Genomic DNA, 19,078 nt, shown 5'->3' on the forward strand with positions numbered 1-19,078 from the left:
AGGGGCAGTGTGGATGGCCCTGGCTGCTGCCCGGCCTGTGCCCAATAACCAGGGGTGCCGCCCTCGGAGGCAGGAGCCTTGGCAGAAGGAGGGGAGGGGGTGGCGCCCCAGGCTCCCCTCCCTCAGAGGATATGCAGAAAAGTGGCCTCAGGCCAGCAGGTGTGGCAGGAGTGTCTGAGGCCAGATTTTAACCCAGGGCCTCCTGCTTCGGAGCTGGTGCTCTGCCCACTGCACCACCTTGCTGCCCCCTGACTTTTGTTTCTTTTGCTCTGCAGTCCTGGGGCTTCCTCTCACCCTTTGGGAACCAAGGGCTGTCCCCTGATGGAGGGGTGCTCGTTGTGACAGCTAGTAGAAGGACTGGGCCAGGGGCCAGGGGCCAGACAGGAGACAACAGCGGGAACACGCTGCCCTCAGCTTACCCTGCCCCCCCACTCTGGCCCCGGCTTGCCCTGCCCCCACGTGCCCTGCCCCTGGCTCGCGCTCTCCATGACTCCCTGCTGAGCACTTTCAACTCCTCGTGGGGTCCAGCCTGGATGCTCTCTTTCTGTCATAGCATCGGGCACAATCCTTGGGGACCAGGGAGGCTGCAGGATGCCTGAATAGAGCTAGGAGGAAAACAGGAGCTTCGTGTCTCCAGGGAAGTGGCAGGCTTGGAGAAGGCTCAGTGTGGCACATAGTATGCACTTAGTGTTTGCTCGCTTGATTGAGAGGGCCCACAGCAGAGTCTTGGAGGCTGCTCCCACCTGGATGATGATCCAGCTGAGGGGAACCTGAAAACCCAGGGAGGATCCAGGAGAAGAGGGTGGTCGGGAGTGCTAGGGGGTCCAGAGGTGTCAGGAGGCAGCTCAAGGTCTCAGAGGGTCTGAAGGTAAGGAAGACCAGAGGTCAAATAAGACGTGGCCTTGGGTGAGCCATTTAACCCCTTTCTGTTAAATGGGAGTTCTGGTAGCTTGTCCCTCCCAGGGTAGTTGTGAGGATCCAGTGAGATCATATTTGTAAAAAGTGCTTAGCATAGGACCTGGCACACAGCAGGTGCCTACTAAGTGCTGGTTCCCTTCCTTTCCCTGCCTTGGAGAGAGGCAGTTTGTCTGCTGGTCAGTCCCTCTGTGTGCATTTTTAGTCCCAGAGCTGTGCCTCCATTGTGGGCCAGAGGCTCCCCACGGCTCCCAGGTGCGGGTGCGCTCCGTGTCCTGGATGTGGGCCTGCGAGCCCCTCGGGACCAGAGAGCCCATCTCTGGGGACTCGGCTGCTTTCTGAGAGCCGCGGTGAGTGTGTGCAAGCTGCCCTGGCTCTCGTGACTCCTGCCAGTGAACTCTGGAAGTCTGGGGCTTTTGAGGGCAGCTGCTGGATCCCGTGCTGGGGTCCCTGTGGGGGCCCCGCTTTTCCCCGCAGTTTGGTGGGGAGAGGGTTAATTGCACTGGCTCCTGTTTCGTGGTGTCCCCAGTGGGCCGGCCCACATGGTTACCAGCTCTCCAGCCTGCTTCCTGGCCTCCTGACTTGTTGCCCACACCAGTGACATCAGCCCCAGTCACGAGGCTCTTATGAATTGGAGCTTATTGTGAAGGGTGAGGTAGGTCCTTGGGCTGGGCTGGTCCTCGGAGGGAGGGGAGGGGGAGCCACTTCCTTCTGCAGCTGGGCTTTCTACCATGTGCATTCCTTGTTCTGAAAATTGTCCTCAAACCTCTTGAACCCCCTCCCCCCTCCCCTGGGCAGTGTCCCAGTGTTGTGACACTTTGAAGCCTGGTCCCCTGAGAGAGGAGCAGAGGAGAGAAACGGGCATTTAGTAAGTCTTATAATCTGCCCGGCTCAAGGTAAAGTGCCTTGTGCACACCTGGTTCCGTCCTCTCCACAAGCCCAGGTGCTGTTAGTAATCCTATCTTATAGTTGAGATCACAGCAGCAAAACAGAGGCCGGGTGACTTAGGATCACACGGGGGTCCAAGACCGGAGTGGAATTCGGCTCTTCCCGGCTCCAGGCCCAGGGCTTCCGGCCACCATGTGGCGCCTCCACAAGAGAGATGAGATCGACGATGAGTATTGGGCTTAAGGGGTTGTTTAGTTGGGGGAGGAGGTCACTGTCTCCCCAAAGAGTGGAGGTTGACCTGAGACAGAATCAAGAGGAAAAAGCAACAGGAGATGGAACTTGCCGGTTTTTTAAACGGCTGGCTGCCTGGGGAGGCAGGCGGGTCGCCGGGGGACTGGCGCAGGGCTGCCGCTCTCTGGTTCTAATCTTGGGGAACTGCGTTCACATTCTTTGTTCCTGGGGTCCCTTTTGGTGTTTGAGGGTTATCGAGGACACCAGTGACACTCTCAGCACCTGACACATGGCAGGAGCTTCGGAGATGCTCAGGGACTTGTTGGCACTTGTTCCCCCTCACGGTTCTGTCTAGAGAGAGTAGTCTTCGGCCCAAGCGAGTCAAGTCAACCACAAGCATTTATTAAGCACCTGCTGTATGAGAGGCACTGGCTGAGTGTGAAGGATATAACAAAAGGGGGGAAGACTTCTGGGGGAGAGAGCATGCAAACAGTGGTGTATGACCAACTTGTAGACAGACTGAAGGGAATCTCAGGGAAGGCTTTGGCATCAGATGGAGTGAGACCCGCTTCTTCAGGAGGCGTGACTTTAGCTGGGTCGAGGGAAGCCAGAAGTGGAGATGAGGAGGGAGAATTCCCTCTGTATGTGTGTGTACATACGTGTGTATTATATGCAATGTGTGTACAGATGTATGCACACACAAACCAGGATGGGAGTTGTTCTCAGGGGTCACGAGAAGTGAAATCAAGGAGAGATGTTGCAGAGGTGAAATCAATGAAATGTTGAGGAGATGAAATTGAAGAGAGATGTGGGGGTGAAATCAATGAGAGATGTTGCAGAGGGGAAATTTACAAGAGATGTTGCAGAGGGGAAATCTACAAGAGATGCCGCAGAGGGGAAGTTGAGGAGATTTCCAGCAGAGGGGAAATCTACAAGCATTGGCACTGGCCTGGAGCTGAGGGGTGAGAGAGGGAGGAGGCTGGAGTGACTCCTAAGCTGAGAGACTGGGAGGATGGTTGTGTCCTCACATTATGGAGTTCGGAAAGAGGAAAGATTTGTGGGAAAGGATAACGAGCTCTATTTTGGGCTGGTGTGGTCTTGTGTCCGGAGGACTGGCAACTTCCTTCGTACTCACTGGCCATCTCTCGAATGCGCACTTCTCTTGTGGACTTCTCCCAAGAACCAAAGTCTGGTTTGTTGGGCTGTCATTTACAGTCACGTTCTCTTGGTACAGTTTTCCACGAGCTTTTGAACCAGCCCAAAGGGATCCTGACTTCTTGGCTGCTCTTTGAAGGCAGCCCCCGAGAGGCTTCCCCAGAGCTGAGTGCTGCTCCCTGGTTTGGCTCAGAGCAAGCAGGTGGTCAGGAGGAGACACCTCTGGAGAGAAACCAGCTGCCCTTGTGCACACACTCCCATTCAATTCATTTCTCTCCATGCTAGCAAGAAATAGGAAGTTGATTTTTTTTTTTTATGCTAACAGCTTCATCAAGGCAGAAGTCACCTGAAAAACCCAGTTCTTGCCTTAGCAGCCGGCAGCCCTTGGTACCTCCTGGATTCAAAAGTTGCCTCGGAGGGAGCCACACGGCTTTCCACCTCCTCTTCATCCACCGGCCTCCATGGTCTCTTTGAGCACAAAATCTGTGTCCTTTCCCAGAATTGCGATTCAGTTTCTTCATATCTCCTGCAAGATCTAGCCTGGCACTTGTCACAATGCCATTAGCCTAAAAAATCCTAAAAAGTCTAGGCAGAAGCACAGAGCAAGGGAGGCTGATTTTTCTGGTCTCTATCAGTGTTCTGGCTTCAAGGAGGAATCCTCAGGGGTTGGCGATAATCCCGGCACAGCTGGCTAGCCTGGCTCTCCCTCCTTGGAGAATGGCCTTGCTCACATCCAGTGAAGCCAGGGTATTTTCCTGTGTGAAATCTCATCGATAAGCGTATGGCAGATGTTCAGACTGTCTGGTTCGGCAGCCCCTCATAGGAAGCTTGTTTAGAGGTGGATGGGAGTCCTGACGAGGTCTCATGCTGAATGAAACCCGAACTTTCTCATTTCTGTCCGTGAGCTTTGCAATTCTGCCGCATGAAAAAACTACCGTGTTTCCCCGATAATAAGACACTGTCTTATTATTTTTTTGGGACTAAAAAACACCAGAGGGCTTATTTTCAGGGGAGGGCTTATTTTATCCTCCATCATGCCCCTTTTATCCTCCATCATGCCCATTTTAGCCTCCATCATGCCCCTTTTATCCTCCATCATGCCCATTTTAGCCTCCATCATGCCCCTTTTAGCCTCCATCATGCCCCCTGAGTGCTTATTTTATTCTCCATCGCTTACTGAACTTACCGAGTTTTTAGATGGTCCTGTCTCAGCTCTACTCCGCAGTGCTGCTCTCAGTAGCGCCAGCAAGCAAATCACCAGGGAAGAAGAGGATGACGCGCTCACTGCTGCAGCTCTGATTGGATGCAGCTCGGAGCGCGACGTGCGTTTCACCCGGGAGGGGAGGGCGGCGCTGCTTACTGAAGGTACCGCTACGCAGCATATAGCGCAGGGGATCACCATGATGACCGTTTTCATAGTAAGTTCGATAGGGCTTATTTTCGGGGGAGGGCTTATTTTAGCGGAATATTAAAGAGTATGTGGGTGTCTTATTTTCAGGATAGGTCTTATTATCGGGGAAACACGGTATCCAGCCAGCGTCCTCCTGGGAGGGGGTGGATGGAGCATCAGTGAGTCCGCAAAGACTCTTCTGTTCTCCAGGGGCCGTCGTGGGCGTCCTGCTTGTCCCCTGACGTTTCATTTAGAAAGAAAGGGGAGACACGTGTGACTTCACAGAAAGAACCCGTCTGGCTCTTGGGCTGGATTTTCCTGCTTGTTTCTGGGAGACTTGGGCACGGAGATGATTTCATTTGGGGAGAATTCAGTCCGTCCCCGGTCTGCAGCTGTTTTAGGTGGATGCCTCCTTGGAGTTCTGAATATGCAACACAGCAAAGAATTCAGGAATAGCCGAGGGAACACGTGCCGTCCCCTCGTGCAGGAGGCAGTGTGGGGGGGAGGGCTTTCTGCAGCGCGGGCCCCTGCACCCCGAGCCGAGCCCCTCGATCGGGGGTGCAGACTTTGGTCCGCCAACGAGCATTGCACCAGGGGGCAGAAGTACAAGTCGATTTCATGCTCTGTTCAGCCTGGCTCCTTAGTCTAATCCTGCTTCCGTGAAGGCTGCTGACCCCCATTTCATCCACATTTAGCTCTTGTGCACCTCGATCACGGCCTGCAGTGCTTCCCACTTCTTAGTCACGTTCTCTGTCAGACACCTTGAATCACAGCTCCAAACAGAAGCCAGTTCAAGGGAGCTAAGGGGAGACTTGCCAGGTATGGGCCAGGCTGGGCAGAGTTCGGGGGTATGGCCAGCTGTCAGTCCTTTTGAGGAGCAGTGAGCAGGCGTCCACCCGAGTGCAGGTTCCCCGCCCCACAGCATTGCATTTGAACACATCTACTCTTTTAAAAACGTTTTTTTTATTAAAGCTCTTTAATTTTCAAAACACATGCATGGACAATTCTTCAGCATTAGCCCTTGCAAAGCCCTGGGTTCCAATTTTTCCCCTTCCTCCACGCCCTCCCCTAGATGTCAGGTAGTCCAGTGTGTATTAAATGTGGTAGAAATATATGTTCAATCCAATGTATGCATGCATATTTGTACAATTATTGTGCCGTGCCGCGTAAGAAAAAGAAGCAAAACATAATGCAAGCAAACTACAGAGAGAGGGAGAACGCCATGTTGTGGTCCACACGCAGTTCCCACAGGCCTCTCTGGGTGTAGATGCTCTCTTCATCACTGAACAAGTGGAACTAACCTGAATCATCTCATTGGTGAAGAAAATCACATCCGTCAGAATTGATCATCGCATAGTCTTGTTGCTGGAGCACATCCACTCTTGAAGCATTTTGCTGTGTGAGGTTAGTAGATGAGGAAGGGATCTCAGAGTCTCCAGGCCATGGCCCGGGGCTGGGAGGGGGGGATGGGCAAGGTGGGCAGCATGATTTGGGTTGCTAGTTGTTTTAGCGTGGGTCTCATTGCTGCCCTTTAGCGGGGATTGGAATGGGAGGTTCTGGTACCTGAAGAACTCACCTTGCCATTCACGGCCACTTGTAATTCAGAGTAGCAAAACTGGATCAATAAACCGAGTCTGGGCTGAGGAAAAGGGCTGTGATCATTTCTTCAAAGGATCCAGGACAAGCATTATTTAAGTTTCTTCCTCCTAATTTATCCGTGCGACCCTCACATATCAGGCAGCAGCCCCAGAATAATTTATCCTGCTTGGGACAGACAGATATCAAAAGTCAGGAAAAAAGGGCAATGAAGTCGCTCCAGCCTTAACTGTTCAAATAAAGAAAAGGCGGTGAAGTCATTGATCTTGGTGTACGGGCAGCATTTCCTGTGGGAGTTTGTTTTTTAAAGCAGTTGTTGAGACGGCTTTGGGCAGCAGCCCTCAGCGGCTGTGCCAGAAGTAGTTTTCCAATGGAAATTGGCTCATGAGCTTTCCCAGAGGGATGCGATGGGAGAGCAGCCCAGATGCGAAGGGGTCACCTTGAGTCCCCCTCTTCCTTGTCCCCAGAACTGGCACATGCTTGCCCACCTGCTGCTTCCCCCTATCAAACTGCCTTGTGGGTAGGGACTATGTGCCCAGCATACAGTGGAGCTCAATAAATGCTCATTGATTAAAAAGCAAGGAGCAGTGGAAGTGGGTGTACAGTTTTGTGTGTGCACATGTAGCGTAGGGTAAGGATCCTTTCATTCATATTTGTGGCCCAAGTGCCCAGTAGCAGCTCAGCTAATGCTTTAAAAATGGGCACAAAGTGATGGAAGAGAACGTGCCGTGTCCAAAGCACTAGGGAGCCAAGCCCGGCGATCCCGGGGTGTTCACCGGGCACGTGGAGCTGGGCCAGCCTTGCAGTTTCTTTTGGCCCAAGTTTCACACTTAACGCCTGTTCTAAGGATCCGAAGCACCGGCTGGAAACAAATGGGCTCCTTGCTTGTTATCGTGCTTGTTAAAGCCTGAAACTGGAGGAAAAACAGCAGGTCCCCCACCCCGCTGCCATGGAGAGATCGATGATCAAGAGCTCCGTGGTGAGCCTGGGAGACCCTGCAGGAGCTTACATCCCAAAACATGCTGAGTGACATAGGAGATGGAGCATCAGCAGCTGGTGTGGGGCTACGGGTGGAGGGGCTGGAGGGGGGCCTCCTGGAGGAGGGGGATCTCCCAGAGGGGATGGCCTCCTAGAGGAAGGGGCCCTTGAACAGTCTTAGAGAAAGAAAGAGACAATGTTCTGGTTACGCGGACCAGAGATGAACCGAATGCAGGGAAACTGTTACTAGCAGATTTAATCAGAATTATCCAGGAGCCTTCTCAAATGATTTGGGAGCAGAGAAGCCAAGCTCCCAGAGAATCAAGTCTCTCCCGGAGGTCCAGAAGTTTTCCGTCTGATCTTGTGGGTTATCTGGGCCCCGTTAGTGGGCATTGGGAGGAGTCTTAGGCTCCGAGGCGACACATCGTTATTTGGCAGCGAAGCATTGCTTTGGCCTTGGGTTCCTGGTCTTGTTTTTGTTTTCTTTCTCACCATGGGTCCTGCACGATTTCCTTCCTCACCACTGAGGGTGGTGAGCCTCGAAGTCGTTTGCTCTTCCTGGTTATGAATTTGTGAAAGCCTCATAGACTGGCCTGTAGAGAAATGATCCACGGGGGCGGGGTCTGCGTGTTCCTAGAAATCGAAGGAGGCTTTTTCAGGGCTTAGGACACCCCGTGGTTAATTGTGGATGTTTGGAGAATCAGGCTGCCGTCGGTCTTGTGCCTCGATTCTGTGCCGGCTCCGGTCCTGCTCTGTGTAACTAAGGGTCTAGTCCGGTGCGGCTTGTGAGAAAGCCCGACGATGGGAATTTTGAGAAAATGTTGTTCCGTTGCTCGAAACCGGCCTGGTGTGGCGGGGAAGCTGGGCCCCCTCCTTGTTGCCCAGAGACCACTGGCTACGAGCCTCCGAGACCCGTCAGGGCCTGGCTGGCTTCCATTTCACATCTCAGGTAACTGGCATCTTCTCTGAAAGCTGGCCCCATATTGATCAGTCAGGGGGAGTTTCTGTGTTCCTTTGATTGTTCACAGACACTGGGAGGAGGGGGATGCGGCTTTTTCTGACTCGCCTTCCCCAACTTGGAAAGTCCCTGAGCATTCCTCCAATTAAAAATTGGCTTACTTTATTTTAGTATCATGGCGGACTATTTTCTTCGTTACCAGGCTTATTTGGCTAATTGTGCGGTATCAAATCTGGGGCCCTTTGTATTTGGGCTTCAGCCCTGAGCTGAGGAGATCTGGCCCCGGTTTGCTGGGCAGCCGGCGGCATTGTTTATAAAGCGGGACGCTGGGCGGACGCTCCGTTCCCGGCCCTTTCACCTGACACACGGCCAAGCACTGACTCTTCTCCCACTGATCCTCGTGTTCCTCTCAGTGACCGTCACAAACCTCCTTTCTCCCCAAACGCCAGCAGGGACGGGGTTTGTGTGACTGAGACAGTCCGGCTCAGTCATGGGAAAAGGAAGCTCTTCTGCCCGCCAGCTGCCTGCAGAGAACTCAGGCCCCTCCAAGTCAGAGGGCTTGGGGAGGGAGCCAGCCCACCTTGGCCAGTGTCGGCACACTGGCTCCTTCAGACGAGCCCAGTCTGTGCCCATCGGCTCCCTCAGACGCAGCCGGTCCCGCGCCCTTCTCCCCTCATGCTTCTTCCTGCAATTCTTCCCTCGTTTGTAGCCGCCCTCCTGGCCGGGGGCTTCTCTGCTCCTTTCTTTCCCAGCCTGCCCCCTTATTCTCTCCCAGACCCTCTGTGGGTTGGCTTCCAGCTCTCAGGCCACCGGAGTCATTTCGGGGTTCTTCCCCAATGCAAGCGGCCAGCTGACCAGTCCTCTCAGGTTCCTGAGGCGGGCCGGCCCTCGGGGCCTCCCAGCTTTGTCTCCTGCCCAAATCTGAGCGTTCTTCCCCATGGTCCCTCCTGGGCTCCAGGCCCGCTTAGCCCTGAGCCCTCTCCCCCGTCCTGCCCCAGCTTCTGCCTTTTCTGCTTCTGGCATTTTGCTTATTTGCTCAGGAAAAACTCATTTATTCTCACCCTGCCCCCTCGTGCCAGCCCCTGAGGATGGGCAAATGCAGGGAGCTGGCACCTGAGGCCCAGAGGAAGGGCAAGAGGGCACTAGCCTGGGGAAGGGAGTGGGGCAGGCACTGGCACGAGGCAGAGAGGAGGCCAGGGGGAGGTGGAGGGCCAGAAGGCTGCTGGAGAAAAGCCTCAAGGAGTAAGAGGGGTCACCGCTCAGAGCCCCCCCCCTCGCGGTGCCAGGACGCCCTGGGTTTGCCGGACATCTGAGGGGGCATCCCTCGGGCAGGGTTCCCCCTTTTCCTTTCCTTCCCCTTGCGGTGCCATCTCAGAGTCCCCTGGGGGGTGAAGTCCCGAGAGCAGGCTGGGGGCAGGAGGCGGCTTGGGGGAAGAGGGAGTTCTGTTTGGGACTCGCTGACTCCGAGACTCCCGTTCCTGGATGTGCAGCCCGAGATGCCCGAGATTGGAGGTTGGCAGAGAGATTAGGGCGACAGGGAGAATCATGGGGTGGAGGTGGCCATGAAATCTGCGCAGAAGAGGGGAGGGCCCAGGCCAAAGCGGGAGTGGGGGAGCAGTAGGGCCCCTTGTTAGCAGGCGGGACCTGGAAAAGAGATCCAGCAGGGAAACTGAGGAAAGGCGTTAGGGAGGAGAGCGGGGGAGAGCGCTGTCACGGGATCGCCGCCGAGCCTGCCGGTCCTTCCACCACAGACCCTTCAGCTGCCCTTTCCTAGGCGTGCCATCTCCCACCTCCAGGCCTTTGTTCCGGCTGGCTGGATGCCCCAAGGTCTTTCCCGATACTCCCATGGCCATCCTGTCCCTGTGGCTTCCCCGGCTGGGGGGGGGCGCCCCCTGCTCATCTCTGCAGATCTTGGTCCCCAGGGACTCCCCACATCTTAAGGGTGATCACCTATGGGACAATACTCTGTTAGCATATGCTAACATCTTCCTCCGCCACTTCTCCCAGGTGGCTCCCAATGACCAGCCTCCCTACCCGACTGCCCCCAGCTCCCTCTCTTCCCTCTCCCTCTGTCCGGACTCTCCCGCCTTCCTTTCCTCATTCCCAGATCGTCCCCGAACTGTTGTCCGGCTGCCCAGTCCCCTGCCCTCCAACCCCCGTTGTCCACCCGGATGCCCCAGGTGCTCCCTGCTACGTCTCAGCCAGCCGGACCTGGAGCTGGGGCGGACGGTCTCTAGAAAGTTGATCCCGTGTTTCTTGGAGGCCCTGACTTCCCTTTGCCCCAGAACCCCCGGGGAGCTTTGTGTAGCTTCCTGCTGGCTCCCGAAAAGCCGGCCTCCTTCCTCGGCCTCCGCTGACCAGTCCCCCCTCCCCATCTCTCAGGTTTTCCACACTTACTCCAATGAAGATTACGACCGGAGGAATGACGACGTGGACCCCGTGGCGGCATCGGCAGAGTACGAGCTGGAAAAGCGAGTGGAAAAACTGGACCTCTTCCCAGTGGAGCTGGAGAAAGGTAAGGTGGCCATTGGCCCCTGGAGCCTCGGCCCCTATTTGGGGGGGCCAGGCAGGGTCTCCTGGGGGCTTCGGGGCTGGGCCCAGGCACCCTCTGGGACGGCTCCTTCTTTTCCCAGATGAGGACGGCCTGGGCATCAGCATCATTGGCATGGGAGTGGGCGCCGACGCGGGGCTGGAGAAGCTGGGGATCTTCGTGAAAACGGTGACGGATGGCGGGGCGGCCCAGCTGGATGGTCGGTAAGTGCCTGGGGCCCCTGCTCCCCCCCACATACACTCTGCCCTGGGCCTCCGGTGGTTCTTTCAGAGTCTGCCCTCTCTCCGGGTCACTCTCACTGTCGGGGACTCCCTGCAGTGGGGGCGGGGGGCTGCCTCTGAGCGGGGAGGGGTGTGCATATGTGTATCCAGAGCTTGGCTGCGGCAGGCCAGGCCAGCGCCTCGTCAGATCCACGGGTGGACGGCTTCGCCCTTCGGGGCCTTAGAGCCTTGGCCCTGCCTTTCTGGACCCAGGCCCTTCCCTGATTCCTCATGGCACCTTCATTACTATGTGTGGCTTGGTGGGCAGCTCATTGCACAGCTTGTTGGATGACTTGGGCAACTTGGTGGGCAGCTCATGGATTGTTTGGTGGGCGGCTCAGTGGGTGGCTTGATGGGTGACTCAATGGGCAACTTAGTGGGCAGCTTGGTGAGTGGCTCGATAGTGGGTGACTTGGTGGATGGCTTGGTGGTGAGTTGAAGAGTAGCTCGATGGGTGGCTCAGTGGGCAGCTCAGTGCATGACTTGGGCGACATGGTGGGCAGCTTGGCGCATGGCCAGGTGCATGATTTGGGCAGCTTCGTGGGTGAGTTGAGTAGCTCAATGGGTGACTCAGTGAGCGGCTCAGTGCATGACTTGGGCGACATGGTGGGCAGCTTGGCGCATGGCCAGGTGCATGATTTGGGCAGCTTGCTGGGCGGCTCAGTGGGCAGCTTCGTGGGTGAGTTGAGTAGCTCAATGGGTGACTCAGTGAGTGGCTCAATGCATGACTTGGGCGACATGGTGGGTAACTTGATAGGCAGCTCGGCAGATGGTTCGGTGCATAGCTTGGTGCATGACTTGGTGGCGACTCTGTGGGCAGCTTGGCGCATGGCCGGGTGCATGATTTGGGCAGCTTCGTGGGTGAGTTGAGTAGCTCAATGGGTGACTCAGTGAGCTGCTCGGTGGATGGCTCAGTGCATGACTTGGGCGACATGGTGGGCAGCTTGGCGCATGGCCGGGTGCATGATTTGGGCAGCTTGCTGGGCGGCCTGAGGCCTGAGCTGAAGGCAGGGGTGTGGTCTGAGTCCCAGGGCCTGTGGTGTTAGTGCTGTGGATTGTAATGAGGAAGGGGAAGGCTGTGGGGGAAGGGCTCACGTCCTCACTCCCTGCCCTGGGCTTCCCTGGTGGGCTGGAGGCAGCGCCCGGCCCAGAATCCTGCAGTCCTGGCTCCCTGCTGAAAACCAAGGGGGCCAAACCCCACCGACCCAAGCCGCATGCTTGGGGCCACAGGCCCGGGGCGCAGCTGCAGAGGGGCTGCAGGCAGGCCTGTCTCCCGAGGCCCTGCGCCCAGAGCTTGTGATCCCCAACACTAGGAGCCTCAGCCCGGTGACCCCAGAGCCCGGCGAGCCGGAGCCCCTGGCAGCCCTGCCCGTGCGCCCAGCTCCTTCCCGGCTGCCTTTGCCCCAAGCCTCCTCACGCGGCTTTCCCAAGGACGTGGCTGTGGCGCACACACGGACTCCTTATTGTAGCTGCTTTGCAAGTTTGGGGGAGGGAGGGGATAAGCAATCACTCGGTGCCTACTTTGTGCTGGCCGTTGGGCTAAGCAGGACGCCTGACTGGACCGGACGGAGCTCCGGGTCTGCAGTCAGAAAGACTGTGCTCTAAGTCTCAGATGCTCATGGCTGCTCACCCTTGCCTGCCTCAGTTTCCTCAGCTGTACAATGGGGTTTATGACAGCACCTCCTTCCTCCCCCCCCCCCAGCGGTAGCAGGAGTCAGACGAGATGGTTGGCTCTTGGTCAGTTAGTTCCATTGTTAGCTTTCTGAAACGGTTCTCTGTGGTCACTAAAAACAAGCAGCAGCGAGAGCCCAGGTCTGGGGCCAGCCAGTCCTCCCCCCTCCCCCCCTTCCCAGGTCTGGGGCCACTCCCCCCACTCCCCCCTCCCCCCCCTTCCCAGGTCTGGGGCCAGCCAGTCCTCCCCCCTCCCCCCCTTCCCAGGTCTGGGGCCACTCCCCCCTCCCCCCCCCTCCCCGCCGGCCCTCCTCTCCGGCCCCTCCGCTGCCCCCCTCTTTACCCGCGGGGCTCTCGGGCTGCTCCACGCCTCCGAGGGTAACCCCGGCTTCTCTGTGCTTGCTTTCAAGGATCCAGGTCAACGACCAGATCGTGGAGGTGGACGGCATCAGCCTGGTGGGCGTCACCCAGAACTTCGCGGCCACGGTGCTCCGCAACACCAAGGGCACGGTCAGGTGAGCGCCTCGGCCGGAGGGGAGGGCTCCGGGCCGTCGCTGTGTGGCTCCCGGATGGGGCCCCGGGCCCTGTCCCGCGGCCCTCCGGTCCAGCCCCATGCCGCCTCATCCGCGCCCGCCCCGGAGTCTCCCGCAAGCCCCGCCTTCTGGATTCCGCCTTCCCGGGGTCTCGCCCCCCAGAAGTCACTGCTTTGTGATTAGTGCTCGGTCCCCCCCAGGGGCAGCTCCCTGAGGGCTCGGGGAGCCACAGCGGGGCCTTGGGGCAGGCCCGGCGCTCAGCGAGCCCGCTGTCTCAGAGGATGGGACGGGCGGCGGGCGCTCCCAGCAAAGAGGCCCCCAAGGGCTGTTCTGGGGTCTCCTGAGAGGAATTCTCCCACCGTCCCTTGACCCTGGGAGCGGTAGGGGGCGCTATCCCCTTGGAGGGAGCTGGAGGAGCGGACCCACGGCCCAGTGCCTGGCTTGGGGCTGGCTCAGTCCCTGCGGGATGGCGGGGACAGAAAGGCCGGCCCTTCTCCCTCCACCCTGGAGGGCGGGTCTCCCAGCGGGCACCTCGGCCACGCAGCGCGCCCAGGCTCTGCGGCGCCCCCTACTGAGAAGGAAGATAAGCGGTCTGTGTGCTCCTCCCTGGGAGCTCGGGGAGGGACGGCGGGAACCCATCAGAGGCAAGACTCCCAGCTCCTTAGCAGAGCGGTTTACTTCACTGCAAGGCGGGAGAAACAGCTATGGCGCCCAGAGGAAGTCCTGCCCTCATAGAGAGAAGCCCCGCCCTCACAGAGAGAAGCCTCGCCCTCAGGGGAGAAGTCCCGCCCTCATGAGGGAAGTCCTGCCTTCAGGGGGAGAAGCCCCGCCCTCACAGAGAGAAGTCCCGCCCTTACAGAGAGAAGTCCCGCCCTCAGGGGAGAAGTCCCGCCCTCACAGAGAGAAGCCCCGCTTTCAGGGGAGAAGCCCCGCCCTCAGGGGAGAAGTCCCACCTTCAGGGGAGAAGCCCCGCCCTCATAGAGAGAAGTCCCGCCCTCATGAGGGAAGTCCTGCCTTCAGGGGGAGAAGCCCCGCCCTCACAGAGAGAAGCCCCGCCCTCAGGGGAGAAGTCCCGCCCTCATGAGGGAAGTCCTGCCTTCAGGGGGAGAAGCCCCGCCCTCACAGAGAGAAGTCCCGCCTTCAGGGGGAGAAGCCCCGCCCTCACAGAGAGAAGTCCCGCCTTCAGGGGGAGAAGCCCCACCCTCACAGAGAGAAGTCCCGCCTTCAGGGGGAGAAGCCCCACCCTCAGGGAGGTGCCCGGCTCGTGTGGGTGCCAGAAGAGTTCCCCTGGTCTTGGGTTGAGGGTTTCAGAGCCGCTGCTTAGCTGGGTAGGACTCTTGGCCAGGGGCCGGTAGGGGGCAACGCTTGTTGTGAGAAGGATTAGCTGTCTGAGTCAGCGCTGCTTGCTGGGCCCGGTGTCCTCAGCATCCCGGGGGCTGCAGCTGGTGGGGGGGGAACAGCAGCAGCATCTCTGCCCCCGGGGGCCTTCCCTGCGGGAGCTCCGGACCAGAGACTGATGCCAGAGACCCCCTTTGGCTTTCTCTTCCTGGAGCGACGCTTCTCGCCCCCTGGGGGGGGGTCACGTGCCTCTGCACGGGCTCAAACAGCCCCTCCCTCCTCTCCTTTGTGGGGCCCCCTTCGAGGGTCATCTTCAAGTCTGCAGAAACCGTGGCCACTACTGCACATGCGCTCTGGAGGCCTCACGTGCGGCTGCCCTACCCCCCACCCCAGGCCCTGTCACCCCCATTGGCCTCAGCCCATGGAGGTTATACAGTAGGCGCTTGGTAACTGCTCGTTGGATGGCCAACGTGTTAATTTCTCCATGAGACTTTCAGCCCATGGAGGTCATACAGTAGGCGCTCGGTAACTGCTCGTTGGATGGCCAACGTGTTAATTTCTCCATGAGACTTTCAGCCCATGGAGGTCATACAGTAGGCGCTCGGTAACTGCTCGTTGGATGGCCAACGTGTTAATTTCTCCATGAGACTTTCAGCCCATGGAGGTCATACAGTAGGCGCTCGGTAACTGCTCGTTGGATGGCCGACGTGTTAATTTCTCCGTGAGACTTTCAGCCCATGGAGCTCATACAGTAGGCGCTCGGTAACTGCTCGTTGGATGGCCGACATGTTAATTTCTCCGTGAGACTTTCAGCCCATGGAGGTCATACAGTAGGCGCTCGGTAACTGCTCGTTGGATGGCCGACGTGTTAATTTCTCCTTGAGACTTTCAGCCCATGGAGCTCATACAGTAGGCGCTTGGTAACTGCTCGTTGGATGGCCGACGTGTTAATTTCTCCGTGAGACTTTCAGCCCATGGATCTCATACAGTAGGCGCTTGGTAACTGCTCGTTGGATGGCCGACGTGTTAATTTCTCCGTGAGACTTTCAGCCCATGGAGGTCATACAGTAGGCGCTCGGTAACTGCTCGTTGGATGGCCGACGTGTTAATTTCTCCGTGAGACTTTCAGCCCATGGAGGTCATACAGTAGGCGCTCGGTAACTGCTCGTTGGATGGCCGACGTGTTAATTTCTCCATGAGACTTTCAGCCCATGGAGGTCATACAGTAGGCGCTCGGTAGGCGCTCGGTAACTGCTCGTTGGATGGCCGACGTGTTAATTTCTCCGTGAGACTTTCAGCCCATGGAGGTCATACAGTAGGCGCTCGGTAACTGCTCGTTGGATGGCCGACGTGTTAATTTCTCCGTGAGACTTTCAGCCCATGGAGCTCATACAGTAGGCGCTCGGTAACTGCTCGTTGGATGGCCGACGTGTTAATTTCTCCGTGAGACTTTCAGCCCATGGAGGTTATACAGTAGGCGCTCGGTAACTGCTCGTTGGATGGCCGACGTGTTAATTTCTCCGTGAGACTTTCAGCCCATGGAGGTCATACAGTAGGCGCTCGGTAACTGCTCGTTGGATGGCCGACGTGTTAATTTCTCCTTGAGACTTTCAGCCCATGGAGGTCATACAGTAGGCGCTCGGTAACTGCTCGTTGGATGGCCGACGTGTTAATTTCTCCTTGAGACTTTCAGCCCATGGAGGTCATACAGTAGGCGCTCAGTAACTGCTCGTTGGATGGCCGACGTGTTAATTTCTCCTTGAGACTTTCAGCCCATGGAGGTCATACAGTAGGCGCTCGGTAACTGCTCGTTGGATGGCCGACGTGTTAATTTCTCCGTGAGACTTTCAGCCCATGGAGGTCATACAGTAGGCGCTCGGTAACTGCTCGTTGGATGGCCGACGTGTTAATTTCTCCGTGAGACTGTTTTTCAGAGGCTGAAGGCCTGAATGTGTGATGAGGGCAGCGAGGGAGGGGGTTGTCGGCTCCGTCCCGTGCGGACATCACCCACGTGGAGCTCTTCTGGGCCCCAGTGCTCCCCAGTGCTCCATAGCGGGCTCAGCTTGCTCCAGGACGGCTTCCTAAAAGGCGGGTTTTGAATGCTGTAGCTCCCACACACCTTTTGGAGGATTTGCCCCTGGGAAGCGCAGCCTCATAAAGCCCCGGACAGCCTGAGGACTGTTGGGAGGATGTCCGGCTGAGAGGGCAGGGACAGAATCATGGGAAGCGGCTCGCTGTGGAGGTCACTGGTCGTGGCATGTGGGACCCACGAGAGGACGGCCAAGAAGGCGCCCAGTCTCTGCAGGTGCCAGGCCACGGGGCGCGAGTCCTTGGCTGCGGGCTGCTCCGGCTGACTCCTAGGCCTTCCCTGCCCGCTTTGAGAGGCTCGGGGGCGGTGCCCGGTACCCTTGCCGGCCCCTCAGCTTCCACCGACCTTGTTTGCCAGGCCCTTCCCCGCCACCCCGGCCTGCACTCTGACCGTCCTTGTCCAGCGTCGCTCTGGGGGGTCATTGCACCTTTTGGCTTTCTTGTTGCTCCCAGAACGCGGCCCACAGTCTCGGGTCCCGGCCCAGAGGGTCCTTGAAACTGGGCCAGCTGTGGGGCCGCTCCTCCCCTGGGATGTAACCCCATCAGCTCTGGGGGGCAGGGCGGGGTGACCCGAGTTGTGCCCCCGGCCTTCCCGCAGGTTTGTGATTGGGCGGGAAAAGCCCGGACAAGTTAGCGAGGTGGCCCAGCTGATCAGCCAGACCCTGGAGCAGGAGAGACGCCAACGGGAGCTCCTGGAGCAGCATTATGGCCAGTGTGACGCTGATGACGATGAGGTGAGGGGGAGGGATGGGGGGCGGGCCTCGGGGTCCCCCGCAGCTGAGGGGGTGGGTGGGCTGTCACAGGGAAACCTCCTCCCCCACCCCAGCTTCCTCATCCACAAAAGGGAAGAGAGATGGCCCCAGGGCCCCATGGCCACCTTTCCATCAGAACACAAGAAGGGGACGGCCATGGCGTGTGCTAGAGATAGTGGGGCGCGATGAGGTGGGGGGTAGGGCGGGGGTGCCCAGAGAATGGCTGGCCCTAGCAGGGAGGGGGAAGGGTGGCTGAGGGGGCCGCCCTGTCCCCAGTGTCTGCCTCGAAGGTCATGGCAGATTTAAATGGGGCTGTTTGTAGGAAGCTTGTTGTTCTTTTTTTCCATTAATCAGCCTTTTCCCGCTGCCTGCTCTCCCCCATGGCAGAAATAAGCCAGTCCCCACCCCTCCTCAGGCTCTGAGGCCTTGGCCACGCCTCCAGATGTCCGTGGTCACCTCTTGGCTGGGGTGGGGGCAGCGGCAGCCGGCCTGAGCCCGCTTGATTTCCTCTCCGTTGTCATGGCCATTTCACTGTCTCTGGGCCCTTCGCTCCTCCTGATTTTGCCCATTCCATCATCTCTCCGGTTAGCCGTCCCCCAGGAGCGGGCTCTCCTTTCTAAATCTGGCTGCCGTGGGAAAAGCTGATGGGAACCTTTCTGTCCGGACCTGTCTGGGTCCATATAGACCCTTCCCCTTTCCCTGGAACTCCTTTGGGGAAAGAGCCTGGCCTTGGAAGCAGGGGGTCAAAGGCCCCGGGCATGTTGGCAGCTCCTGGAACGTGGAACCCAGCTGCTTTCCCAGAGTCCGTCTGCAGGAGGGCGTCTGCTCCGGCAGTTCTCGCTTTCCTCCTTCATTTCCCAGGTGCTCTAACTGATATTTCTCCCATCATCTCCTCTCTGAAAGTGGGAGCATCTTCCACCATAGATCAAGTCTTTCACGTTGTCCTAAGTCACCCATCCCATCGCCTCCTAGAGCCCAGCCGCACTTGCTTCCGGATTCAGGCCGCCGACCTTTCGGTTGAGCAGAGTGTGGGCCTGCTGTTACTGTGGGTAACGTTCTCCCGCTGCCGCCCGCTTCACTTTGCAGCACTTCTTCTGAGTCTAAAACCGTCCCCGTCATCTTTTCTTGTGCCCCGTCCCAGTCATTTACCACAGGCCGCTCCCCACCGCTGGACATCATCTTGGTCTCCAAGCCTTTTGTACCACAAAAAGGAGCTTTGGTACCAGCGGGATCTCTTTGGGCTGCAGCCCGGGACGCTCCGGATCCCAGGGTCTGTGCACTCACGGCCCTTTGGGCACGGTGGCCGACTGCCCTCCTGAATGGTGGGACTCGTTCCCGAATCCAACAGGGTGCGTCAGTGAGCCTGCTTTTCCACGCTCCCTCCAACACCTCTCATTTTCTTCTCCTGGCACCTTAGCCAGTCCAATAAGTGTGTGGCGGTCCCTCAGAGTTCTTCTGATTTGCATTTCTCCAGGCTGTCGGGATTTAGAACATTTTTTCATCGATTTCTTCTGAAAATCTGTCCATACACTTTGTTTCTCATTTGAATGGCTCTTATTTTTATCAATTTGACTCATTTTTGAGAACTGAGGCTTTTATCAGAGAAACTTGCTATCAAAAATTTCCCATTTTTTGCTTTCTAATCGCGACTCCTTTGCGAAGGTCCGGGCTAGCTCCTCTGAAGGGCTCAGAATAAGTCCTTGTCAGGATAAGCAAAAGTCCTTGCCCCATGTTGTGGGCGTCAAATTGTAATGTTCTGTTGTCTCCAGAAACT

At 57.6% G+C, this 19,078-nt stretch overlaps 1 protein-coding gene across 6 annotated transcripts in view; it reads left to right on the forward strand.

Annotated features, from left to right (window-relative positions):
* The window catches only part of PPP1R9A (protein phosphatase 1 regulatory subunit 9A), a 58,762-nt gene that overhangs the window by 18,032 nt on the left and 21,652 nt on the right, over positions 1–19,078 (forward strand). For all 6 annotated transcript variants that reach the window (XM_074271092.1, XM_074271094.1, XM_074271095.1 and 3 more), the window contains exons 3-6: positions 10,494–10,626; positions 10,745–10,865; positions 13,004–13,108; positions 17,151–17,286. In XM_074271092.1, coding sequence (XP_074127193.1) covers positions 10,494–10,626; positions 10,745–10,865; positions 13,004–13,108; positions 17,151–17,286 — 495 coding nt within the window. The remainder of the gene's footprint in view (positions 1–10,493; positions 10,627–10,744; positions 10,866–13,003; positions 13,109–17,150; positions 17,287–19,078) is intronic.

Source organism: Sminthopsis crassicaudata, chromosome 5 (genome assembly GCF_048593235.1).
Source record: "Sminthopsis crassicaudata isolate SCR6 chromosome 5, ASM4859323v1, whole genome shotgun sequence".
NCBI lineage: Eukaryota > Metazoa > Chordata > Mammalia > Dasyuromorphia > Dasyuridae > Sminthopsis > Sminthopsis crassicaudata.